Source organism: Podarcis vaucheri (genome assembly GCF_965113315.1).
Source record: "Podarcis vaucheri genome assembly, chromosome: 2".
In the NCBI taxonomy this organism is placed as follows: domain Eukaryota; kingdom Metazoa; phylum Chordata; class Lepidosauria; order Squamata; family Lacertidae; genus Podarcis; species Podarcis vaucheri.
Genome location: NC_138760.1, coordinates 94362577 through 94374807, shown reverse-complemented (window position 1 = coordinate 94374807; position 12231 = coordinate 94362577). Strand labels below are relative to the sequence as shown.

Here is a 12231-nt window from a genome sequence, read left to right as displayed (position 1 = left end):
GTTGCGTGCATGTCAATGTTCTATCATGCATTTCAGAGTAACCTTGCTACTTGAGGAGAAATAAACCAATTGCATGAGAAGCCTTTCACCTGAGGAATTCCTCAATTACAGTGAGCTATTTACCTCAGATGCTGATCTGTGACATCTTTGTGCCACATGGGGCTCATTTTGTCACAAGAAAAAGAGGTCAATGGAGGGGAAGAGAGAATGGTTCGTGGGAGATGACATTCAACTTAGCACAGCTTGCTACCCTTTTGCCATCTTTCCCTGTTGTGCGGAACTGCAAAGCCACCTTTAGGATTTTCTGGTATGACTGAACTAATGCAGTTTACCAAAATCTGAGTGGATCTATGCAGCCCATTTTTACTCGGGAATCGGCCTCTCTGTTCAGTGGCAGATAGAGATGATGGAAGTCGTAGCCCAAACTGTCTGGAGGGCACCAGAATGGGGAAGGTTGGATTACAGAATTCATTTTCAATTGTCTGGGGAAAGCATTACTTACTGAAATGGCGTGCTGTTGATAAATTTCTGTCACAAGGCACCAGTTCTTGACTGTAATGCAAACCAGGTCTGAAACCCAAGACCCACATGTGGCAAACTACTTCACTTTGATTTCATTGTTTATTTGCCATCAGGAAAAGTTCCTCAGATGTATTTGTGAACTGGAAAATCATTTATGTCCAGCTATGTTTTTCAGCAAGCATGTTAAGAATGATTTTTATCTGGTACTTAGGCATTTGCTTTGTGTGAAAAGCACCCTGGATTTAAGGATGAGGTCTATGTTCCTTACGCTCAGTGGCTGGCAGAAAATGATAGATTTGAAGAAGCCCAAAAAGGTAGGACAGCATTGCAAGTACACCTGTGTGTGTGTTTGACTAAAATGTTGATAGCACTCAACATGCCCTGGGGAAGTTCCCAGGAACAAAAGTTCAAGCACTGTCTCTTTGAAAGTGATGCTAAAATTTGCATTTAAAGCAAAAGAAGACTCTTAAATGGATCTTACTCAATACTTACTTTAGTTGTTGGGTAAGCTTCTTGTTGCCACTAACAGCAGCAACAAATTTAATAAAGTATAATTCAGTAAAAAGAGCAGACAAATAAGTAGATTCTACATCTAGTGTTTCTACTCACTTTCTGCTCCAATAGTCCTTGATAATAATTTGACACATATATATTCTGTATTTTTTAAAAAAGGCATGTACTGGTATTGGGGGGGATGCCAATGTCTAAACCACAGAGCCTAGGACTTGCCGATCAGAAGGTTGGTGGTTTGAATCCCCGCGACGGGGTGAGTGCCCATTGCTCGGTCCCTGCTCCTTCCAACCTAGCAGTTCAAAAGCACATCAAAGTGCAAGTAGATAAATAGGTACCGCTCCAGCGGGAAGGTAAACAGTGTTCTGTGCACTGCTCTGGTTCTCCAGAAGTGTCTTAGTCATGCTGGCCACATGACCCTGAAGCTGTATGCCGGCTCCCTCAGCCAATAAAGCGAGATGAGCACCGCAACCCCAGAGTTGTCTGCAACTGGACCTAATGGTCAGGGGTCCCTTTACCTTTACTTTTACTGGTATTGGGGAAAGGATTGTCCCAGTCTGAATAACTAGAATGGCAGCAGGTCTCAGGAGAGCTAGAAAAGCATTTGGTAGTCTTGCACATTCATACCTAGTCTTTAGGAACAAAAAAAGTAATAATGAGCCTTCATGTCCTTAGCATATCAGTGGAACACATGAGGATTGCTTCTCTAGCCATAGGGTGGTGATGAGTCAGATATGAAAATCTATGAGAATTCAGTTTGTAGAGCAGCAAATTCTGTGTATTACCTTTCATAAGCAGTTCTGTTGTATAAGTTGCACATGGGAACAAGACCGTTAACAGAAAACGTAAGGGTGTGAATTAGCCCTCAAAGCTCATTCAAATTTCTGTTTTGAGCTTTTGTAAAGCATATATTTACTGAGTAGAATCTGGACCGAGTTTTAATTTCAGCTAGTGACTCTTTATATTTTGAGCTTATTTGCACTTTACATTTTGAACTTGGGTGCAAGGACCTGAGTTTAAATGGCAAATGCATATATAGCTTTGTTGATTTGGAAGTTGATGTGTGTGTTTTAAGTGACAGGGTTTCTCAGCAATGAACAGGAAGCAGCAGTTAGGAAAGGATCAGGACTCTGCTTTCACATATATTGCAGGGAATGTTGATCACATGTGCAATTCCTTGGTCATTACTGCCCCTGATAGGTTGTTTTTTTTACCATTTTAACTTGGGTTTGTACTGAACTCAAAAAGCTAGATAAACACCCAGTTACAGTTTTCCTCACTTCACTGCTTTTCAGCCCATTTAGTGCTGCTGCACAATCTCATTGGTTTCAATGGGTCCTTTCAGGAACCATACAAAGGCAACCTCGAAATAAATGGGAGTTGTGCAGCAGCAGTGCTTGGTGGATTGTGCCCACAAAGTACATGAAAGAAGCCCAAGACACCATAAAAGCCACAAAGTACATTTTTGAAGTATCTACTGCTACATTAACCTCCCCACAAACATGGAGAAGAATACTAGGGTGTAATCCCTTTCATCTGCTCCTTTGTTTAGTTGTGGGCTCTGTTCTTAATTTTAATCAAGTTAATTGGTTTAATCACTTTGTAAAATCTTCTTTATTTTGGCCCCCTTTGCAGCATTCCACAAGGCTGGCAGGCAAACCGAGGCCGTAAAAGTGTTGGAACAATTAACTCGCAACGCTGTGGTAGAAAGCCGATTCAATGATGCAGGATATTATTACTGGATGCTGTCCATGCAGTGTTTAGATATCGCTCAAGGTAAGGAAATACAAGCAAGTTTACATGTAATCTGTTCATGCCCGAAGGCAGAACATCTCTCAAACTCTGATGGCTTAACTGAAAACTCATTGTGAATTGCGTTGTACAAGACTTTTGAGTTTTGTTATATTGTACATATTATGATCTTATCTTTTCATGTATGGCTGAGAAGAGAAACCTCATTCTTAACCCTAGCTCAAGCTCTGTCTTCTAAGAAAACTAGGTAACTTCAGTTTCTCAAAACGTGGAGGCACACATATCTGCTAGGGGAAGCCCAAGCTCAGTCTGATTGAAGGAACAGCATGGGTTTGGTCATGCCCACCTATTCATTTCAAGGTGGAGGGCTTGTCGACAGTCCTGCTCTTCCACAGGCTTCTTGCTCTTCTGGTATTCCTCCTTTGGGAACCTTAAAAAATGTTCATTTATTTAAAATGTTTGTCTCCTGTCCTTCTTTTTTTACTGATCCCAGGGTGGGGTTTAGATCATATCACAAACACAGCAAGAGCAGAAAATACAACAGTATGAATATGATTAAAGTTCCTGTTAAAAAAATAAAGTTCCAGCAAAATTTCCATAGGTTGATATCATGCAGATGCCTGTGGAAACATAATCATTTGGGGTTGCTTCCAAAAAGAAACTACTGTTGGTGTCAACTGAATCTCCAAGCTGAGAGTATTCCACAACTGAGGTGCCAACATCAAAAAGGCCCTGTGCCATGTTACTGCTAAATGTACAATCCCTTGGTATCAGAGCAGCAGGAAGGGCCCCACCTTTAAAGATCTTAACATCTTGACAGGTCGGTGTCAAGAGAGGTGCTGTTGTGGACTTGATTCTTTTCCCCATCCATATGCTTTCCCTTCCAATATCCCAGGCACAAAATACGGGGACAAGTTTTGGGTTGAGGTTTTGGTCTTCATTTAGGAAGGCTCACTGTGGCTGATGACATCTGCCGTACATCATTCCTTAGCATGCTGCTCAATGGGTGGCCAGAAGGCTAAAGCTCAGAGCTGCTGGTCTTTAAAAGTGAAAGTCTTTTACAGGGTAGAGAAGTTGACATTCATTAGTTCTTCTAGAATGTGATGCTTGTTCTGGCAACAGCATTGGGGAAGCTGAGCCATGGGCCCAGGGCCCTATTGGGCAAGCTCCAAAACTAGGGCTGCTGGAGAGGTTTCTCAGTCTAAATGCTCTCGATCAGTTTTACTGGAGAAGAGAGGAGGTTTCAGAAGCCATTTATGAATCTTTACATTTCACTGTTAGCAATCCTTTGCTTAGGGGGATTTAATGTGTAGTCAACTGTGCTGAGGAGCACAGCCTCAATACGCATCTCAAACATGTTTAACTGAGGATGGGTCCCACTGAGTTTCCTGCTGAGTACTGTAGGGATTGCAGCCTTTGCATACAAAGTAGCTTAAACCATTTCTTTAATGCATACAGTGATCTTATAAAGCAGGCAGCTTATTCCCGTTTCACAGAGTGGGGTTTACACCAGGAAAGAGCAATTTGCCCAGGAACATGTCAGTCTGAGAGCTGATTTTGGCTCCATATTCATTATTCCCACTACCATAAGATGCTGTCTGTCCCTAGCTTTGTGTGACCCAAAATTAAGGTGGAGCAGGCATTATAATTTTTTTAACAACATTGTACAAACATTGATATCATTTTGCCAGTACTCTTAAATACTGTTCACTGAGTAAAGTCACTGCCCTTCCTGTGCACACTTACATGGAAGTAAGCCCTATGGAACACAATGGGACTGCCATCCAAGTAAACCTGCACAGCAGTGGCAATAATATTGTGTAAATTATTCCAAAAATGCTTGTTCAGTCTAAATGTAAACATGGAAAATGTTATTTCCTTTAGTTATAGCTTTGCAGATGGTGTTGCTAGAAATGTGCTCCGCTATTAGCTATGGCCCCCGGCTGTGTTAAAACTATGCATTTGTCTTCTTAATTTTCCTGCTTTTAAAGCCCAAAATGACATATAAAGCTCACCAAACTACATAAGCTATACTTTGAGGCACACTTGCTCAGTGGTGCTAATCTCTTAGGGGTGTTAATGCAGTAAGCAGGATGGGTCTGTGATCTTTCTTGAGTAAGTCTCTCACTGTAGGTTGGCAACTGATCAGAGGTTTTATACTGATGCTGCCTTTCCCTCCCTCAGACAACGAGCAGCAGAAGACTGAAATGTTACAGAAGTTTCACCACTTCCAGCACTTGGCAGAACTTTATCATGCCTATCACTTCATCCACAAATGCACTGTAAGATTTTCACATGGAGCTTCACAGTTAGTTCACTCTTTGTCCTTTGAAACCATTCAAAAGACTGTTAACTGATGCAATGTGTTTCTTAGGCCTCTTGTGTCTTACCCAGCATATCCTCTCATGGAGAGGCTGGTATAAGATTGTCCCCTGAGTAGCTTATCTTTGTGGCCTCTTTCTTTAAAGTTGAGATTAGATCTAATCTGTTTGGATTCTTCAAGTGTTGTTGCTTTCTGAATAAAGGAAAGCAGTGTGAGGCAAGATAGCAATCAACTAATGCTTAATTCTGTGCATTTCTTTATTAGCTTAACCTTTAATTTTTTTAATTTTTTTTTTTTAACATTGCAGGAAGAACCCTTCAATTACTGCTTGCCTGAAACACTCTTTAACGTGTCTCGGTTTTTACTTCATAGCCTGACCAAGGAAACACCTTTGGGAATTTCTAAAGTGTATCCTTTAAAAGGCAAAATCCAAATTCAAGAGCTGACAGGCCAAGCAGAAGGCTCATTGGTGTTGTCTGTTACTGATGTGCTGCAAAAATCTATGTGATCCTTGCTCTCTCAGAGCTACATTACACAGAATATCAATAGGTTGCTATTCCATCTTCTATATGATGTTTGAACCTCCAACCCTCTTTAAACACTTGGAAGCATAAAACACTTCCTGCATAGCTTTGGAAGCACCTGTGAACCATGCAGACATGTTGCTTAGAAAATTAGCCCTTCACTTGGGCAGATGGATCTGACCCAGGGAAGCTTATGCCCCAACAATGTGGTTAGTCTTCACGTTGCCACACGACTCACCATTGTGTTTGCTGTAGCAGACCAGCATGGTTACCTTTCTGGGGTTTGTCACTGTGAAGATTGTAGATACGTTACACTTGCCATAAGGAGTCTCTTGACTGGCCATACAGTTTAGTTCAAGGCATGCAAAGTCCAGGCAAGTATCTGGAATGTAACCAAGCTTTTCCTCCCCCCTCTCCATGGATGAATGTCTGGGACAACTTGTTTCCTATCACTTCCTTTGGGAAGGGGCCATGCCTTGGTTACAGAGCATCTCCTTTACATGCAAAAGGCCCCATGTTCAATCCTTGGCATCTCCAGATAGGTCTAGGAGAGACTCCTATATGAAATCTTGGAGAGCCATGACTGACATTGTGGACAGCGCTGAGCTAAATGGATCTGACTGGCTCTTGACAATCCTCCTTTTGGCTTGGCTCCAAATATGAAACTTCCTTCGTTTCTGTCCAGAATTGCTTTTCTGGAAGCTTGGTCCTGGTCTCCACAGACCACATTTATGATCAGCTTGAATTCAGGATGGCCTACATCAAGCTTAAGCTGCATGGTGTGTTTTCCCTGGGATTTTTGAGTTTCTAAGATAAACAGGCTTCATTACAGTAAGAGGATGGTCAAGGTTTTAGGGTGGCTTAGACTGAAGGAGGTTCCTCATAACTTGCCCCTTCAGTCTTGTTCTTTTCTGTTCAGTGAAGTCCAGTTAACCCAGCTTAAGTGAAAATATTTTACTTGAGGCCTGTTAATTTCTGTCAAATGCATTTAGTTTATCTAGACAGCAGATTTGGCCCCACTCGCTGTCTAATCGCCTTTCAACTGGAAGGAAGCACCCTTGTTTTTTGTAATGGACTTTGGTATGAAAAACAGACTGTAGTGATGCTTGTCTACTGGCTTCCTTTTGCATGCAATAATTTATGTTGCAAGGTGGAGGCATTTTGACCAACAACAAAAAAGGAGGTTCTTTAAGAAAAGCCACCTCTGTGTCCCTTCTTCTCTGTGCAAACATCACTAATTTCAAAGAAGCACCCTTCATATTGATGGGATTTCTCTTTCAAAACACCATCCCCTTCAGCCATCTAGCAGTTGTTTCACATTTTGTTTATGTAAACATGCTTATGTAAACAGACTTCTCCAGCGGAGGCCTCTTCCAAGCCCTGGCTTTGGTTGCGCTTAAGCACATAGCTTCTCTGATTGAAAGCAATGTTGTGGTTTTTTTCCTGCTTGCCATATGTATGTTTTGTTCCTTAATTTGATTACAGCAATACATTATTTGCCCTGGCAAAGCAGAGCAAAGCTCTGGGGGCTTATAAATTGGCTCGTCATGCCTATGACAAATTGCAGGGGCTGCAGATCCCAGCTAGATTTCAGAAATCAATTGAGTTGGGAAGCCTGACAATCCGGTCCAAGCCTTTTCATGACAGTGAAGTAAGTTCCCATTTTGTATTTTCCCCATTTCCCCCCATATTTGACATGACACAAGAGACCACACTGGCACGTGTACATAATCTGAGAGGCGTTGCGAGTAAATGCACTGCTTCTGCATCTCCTTATTAAAATGAAGATAGGTGCTTTGCATGTTCAAATGTATGTCTTTCAAGAAACTGCCTCACCCACTTAATCCCCACATGCTATCCTGGCTGATACTGTTGCACTGCTTATTCCCACCACTCTGTGGCATGCTTCACCTTACTTATTTTATTTACAATATTATTTATAATCTTGCCGGCCCTTTACCATAAGTTCCCTGGGTGGGTAACAACGATACAGTATACAAATATAAAAGTAGATAAAAGTGGTTCAAGAATAAAACACCTAAAAGAGCTCCAAATGGAAGAGAAAAGTGTCTATCTAACAGTGCAGTCATGTCTAGTCAGAAGTAAGTTCATTGAGTTAGTGGGGCTTACTCCCAGGTTGCAGTCTAAGGGGCTCTGTTTTCATGTATTCCCATAAGCATTTAGTTCCTCTCTTCTCTCTGGGACTGTTCACCGTTGGTCTCTTATGTTTGGGCCTATCCCATTCGTCAGGCTCCCCCCTTTTCCAGCACTTGGGACTCGTTACTCTTTGTAAATCATGTTTTTAAAAGCTTGCCTTCCGCTTTTTAGTCATTGTCTGAGTCTTGCCAATGTTCTATAAAATTCTATCTAAAGGGGCGTGCAAATCAAAATAAATTGTATGGTGCAAATGCTTAACCTTAAATGAACAGGAAAAAATGCACTCCATCTGGCCACCTGAAATAATATAAACACAATAAGGCCCTGGAGATCCATATAGCTGCCTGAAGTAATTGTGCAATTTAAAAGGACATGAAGTGAATGAATCAAAGGTCCCATGTTTCATCAAGACTCTGAGCCAAAAAACCTGTTTCAGTAACCTTTGTTCACATCTTTCTGGCAATGAGTTGTGTGTTGCATAGGACTCATCTGACGCTGCAACGTTTGAAAATAGAATATCTAATGACTCAAGCAGTCATATACTGGAAGAATATTTATGAAAGCTTAAAGGCCCCAATTTCACTATTTTATGTTTGGTTCTGTTCTCCCCCCCCTTTTTTTTTGGTGTAAAGAAACTTAAGAAAATGAGAATTCTCATGTGGTTCATATAGCCTCGTTTTTTGGCTGCCAACATTGAATAGGCAGACTGCTTCAGGGAAGTTCACACACAGTCAGATGTATACAATATTTTACAGCTGAATGTGGCTAGTAGCCATTAATAGATCGATCTGTCTCCTTGTGTTCATGCCGTGGTAGCAAATGTGCTGCCATCCAGATGTTGTTGGACACTAGCTTCAGTCAACCTCAGCCAGCCTGGTTAGTGGTCAGGGATGATGGGTGTTGTAGTCCAGCAACATCTGGAAGGCACCGCTTTGGCTATCCCTAGATTGCTTTCTAAATCCCGACACATTGGGAGGCATTCATTCCATTACTCACTGATATTTTGTGGTTTTAAAAAAGGGTGTGTGTGTCTGCCTTTTTCTGCTTTTGGAGAGAAGGTGAATAATTTCACTTTACTTAGGTGCTTTATATCAGACATGAGATTTTGCACTTTGTTGTAACTCCCTTAGCTGTTTTCCTGCCAAAGGTGTCTCTCAACTCTACTGAAACTCGGCTAAGCTTGGCGTGAACAACCTGGGCCCTCTGTATTAAAGATGAAATCTTCTACTTTATTATGTCTTGATTGCTTCTATCTACCAAGGATGGTTCTTAATGGTCTCTTCAGCACATCAAACAAGAAACATGATGGCACATGCTTATAGCCTTGTTAGTAGTTACTGTCTGCTCCAGAAATTTTTCTCCTCTGAAAGTTCACCAGAGTCTGAGCATGTTTTGCAGAATCCATGGGATATATTTTTAAGATGTCATTTTAGGATTAAGGATATATGTTTCCATTCTGAACCTCTCAATACACGTACTCATTTTGGTTATTTATAAAAGGTAGTTGGCTCAATGTGAAAATATATACTGTAACTGTAGTGATAACTGGTCAGATTCAGTAGCTGGAATCTAGAATCCTGCATCTAAGTTCTTCCCCACCAGCATCAGGCTTTGGGGATTTTCCCCTCTTCAGCCCAGTTCCTTCTTTTCGAGGCCGCATTGGAAGGCCGTCTGATTTTTCTGAAGCAGATCTTTTGAGCGGGTGGGGGCATAAGGAGGTGCTAGGGAAGGAGTTATTAGGAGTTCTCAGACTGGCTCCCCACTGTTCTTACGATTCTGCCCAACATGTTCAGCTGGGCTCTTTTGCTTGCAGTAACCTCTGTGTGCTTCTTTGCAGGAGCTTGTGCCTCTGTGTTACAGGTGTTCCACCCACAACCCATTGCTGAACAACCTGGGGAACGTCTGTATTAACTGTAGGCAACCCTTTGTCTTCGCTGCTGCTTCTTATGGTGCGTTGAAATATTACCGCTTTCCTGGATAAAATATGTCTGATATCTGTGGAGTCTAAAATTGTTGTGATTCTGCATTCTTACAGGAGTTTCTGGCAGTGCAGTGCCTGTTTCTACTCTCTCTCTCTCTCTCTCTCTCTCTCTCTGTGTGTGTGTTCTTCCTCAGGTGGTTTTCCAAGTATATGAATCTCATTACTAACAGGTTGTGTGTGTGTGTGTGTGTAACAACAATGTCTATCTCTTGAATGGATACAGCAGGCATTGTGGATTTTCTAAGTCTCGCTTTCACCTCTGTCCTTTACAGATGTCTTACACCTGGTTGAGTTCTATTTAGAGGAGGGGATCACTGATGAAGAAGCTGTTGCTTTGATAGATCTGGAAGTGCCGAGACTCAACAAAAGAGACAATAAATGGCAAGAGCAGATGAGTGATGGTATCCTTTCACTCTTGAAAACGTCACTTCCCTTTTTCACATGTAACACTAAGCTAAACCATGTCTTAGCATAAAAGAGCATAGTGGGCTTCCAGAGAGGAGATTGTGGCCACTTTGGTCTTCCTTGGTCATTTAGCTTTTGTGTTTTGCTGAGCTAAACCATGGTTTGGCTTAGCATGCTTTCGGAACCTCAAGTCATAGATTAACTCTCTTCAGACAAACCACAAGCTGCAACCAAGGATTGTTCTTTGGTTTACAGCTTGTGATATGCGGAGAGAGCGCGAAATGCGAGTCCAAGTTCAGATGACACACTAAGCCAAACTGAAGCTTAGCTCACTGCAGCAGCAAAACAACCAAAGTAGCTTGGAGCCTGTATATTTATTAATTTGTGCTTCACCAGGTTTTGTTTGGAACAACTATATAGTAACACTGTAATTTTTATTTTATTAAAAAATCCACATGGTTTATTAGGGTTTACACATTACTGTACTACAATAGAACAGTACAAATCCTTAGTCTCCCTCCCCGCTCCCAGCTTCCTTCCCTCTCCCCAACCTCATGCACTTCTTAAAAAATATATTTTTAGCTACAGTGTTTTCACCTCTGATACTCAGTTGTTTAGCATGCAATGCAGTGTTCAGGTTTACATGCACAGATAAAGGTTAAGATAAATGAGTATCAGTGCTCTGCTGCAGTCCTAGATTAACATCTGTTACACTGGAGAAGTTTCCATCCCTTCGCTGGGCTGAGCTTATCCAGCCCCCACAACAGGGAAAAAACCCCAGCTGTGCAATTTTAATATATTTTAAATCCTTTTTGTTTGAACAATCACATCAAACTGTTAGGACTTAAAATAATTGTTTCCCTAACAGACTTTAAAGAAACTACTTTTTTATTTTTCAATCCTCCAGCCTCCAGCCAAGGAAGACAAGACCGGGCTTTCTTTGAACTCCACCATTATTGATAGCATTGCCAAAACTTGCCATTTTAACGGGCCATTCGCTTTGGGAGTCTCATTCTACAGGCTGCAGTATAAAGGCATGAAGCCAGAGAGATTGAGATCCATGTTGAGGCAGGATGCTGTGTGCAGCACTATACAGAAGAAAAGTGGGAATGGGAAATAATGAGAATAACACTTTAAATGCATGTTGGGAGAAAGGTTGAGAGTTAGCCTATTAAGCATCCTTGTTCAAAGGACTAACTGTGGAATAACTTGTGTGTGTTTGTTTTCCATAATCTGCTGCTCTCAAACACTGTGAGGCAAGCCTTCTGCATCCTGATCAAGACTTACATGCAGTTTTGATCGCAAGCCAGGGTTTCTATCACAATGTATGAGTTTTTCACCACTGGACATGCGGGGAATAGAAATCTGAACACCACACAGGTGCTCTCCCTTTGCACTCCCTACTTCTGTGCAATTCTTCCCTAACAAATGTTCCTAGATGTGCAGACAATGAGACTTCTTTACAAAGCAGACGAGATCGAAGAGGATGACCCATTTACAGCAAAACTGAGCTTTGAGGTTAGAAAATGTCTTTCCTCCAAATCCTTTCACCTTTGTTTTTTGCTTTGTGCTGCGAAAGAGCACCTAGTATGGATTTCCTACCAGCAGATGTTTTCTTTGTGTCACATCTTCATTCCATCTGTAAATATTTTGTAATTTCCCATAAACCATCTCTACCTTACTCCACCAGATACAGCCTTCCCTTGACTTGTCTGACTGCTTTATTTCTTAATCCCCCAACTGGTGGAGCGTAAGACCCAGCTGAGAATTGCTTATTTGAGTCAAATGGCCCAAATTGCAAGAAGACTCATGAAAATTCATTGAAGGAGCCATCCTGAGCCCCCAAGAAGGGTGGCTGGGAGGCCACTGGATATGGCAATCCTTCCTCTCCATGGTCTCACGGGGAGGTTCACAGCTAGAGGTTTCCCTGGTGGGCTGCTGCCATAGCTGAGTGAGGTAAGGGCAAAAAGGAAGCACCCCAGAGGCATGCCAGGAGCAGATCAGAGATCCAACACCCACTTACTCTCTGACCATGCACCTGGAATGGGGAGAAAACC

At 41.9% G+C, this 12231-nt stretch overlaps 1 protein-coding gene across 2 annotated transcripts in view; it reads left to right on the top strand.

Annotated features, from left to right (window-relative positions):
• The window catches only part of IFT122 (intraflagellar transport 122), a 58075-nt gene that overhangs the window by 43845 nt on the left and 1999 nt on the right, over window positions 1–12231 (top strand). For both annotated transcript variants that reach the window (XM_082209259.1, XM_082209258.1), the window contains 8 exons: window positions 734–836; window positions 2668–2808; window positions 4969–5066; window positions 5415–5515; window positions 7117–7282; window positions 9626–9737; window positions 10042–10170; window positions 11613–11692. In XM_082209259.1, coding sequence (XP_082065385.1) covers window positions 734–836; window positions 2668–2808; window positions 4969–5066; window positions 5415–5515; window positions 7117–7282; window positions 9626–9737; window positions 10042–10170; window positions 11613–11692 — 930 coding nt within the window. The remainder of the gene's footprint in view (window positions 1–733; window positions 837–2667; window positions 2809–4968; window positions 5067–5414; window positions 5516–7116; window positions 7283–9625; window positions 9738–10041; window positions 10171–11612; window positions 11693–12231) is intronic.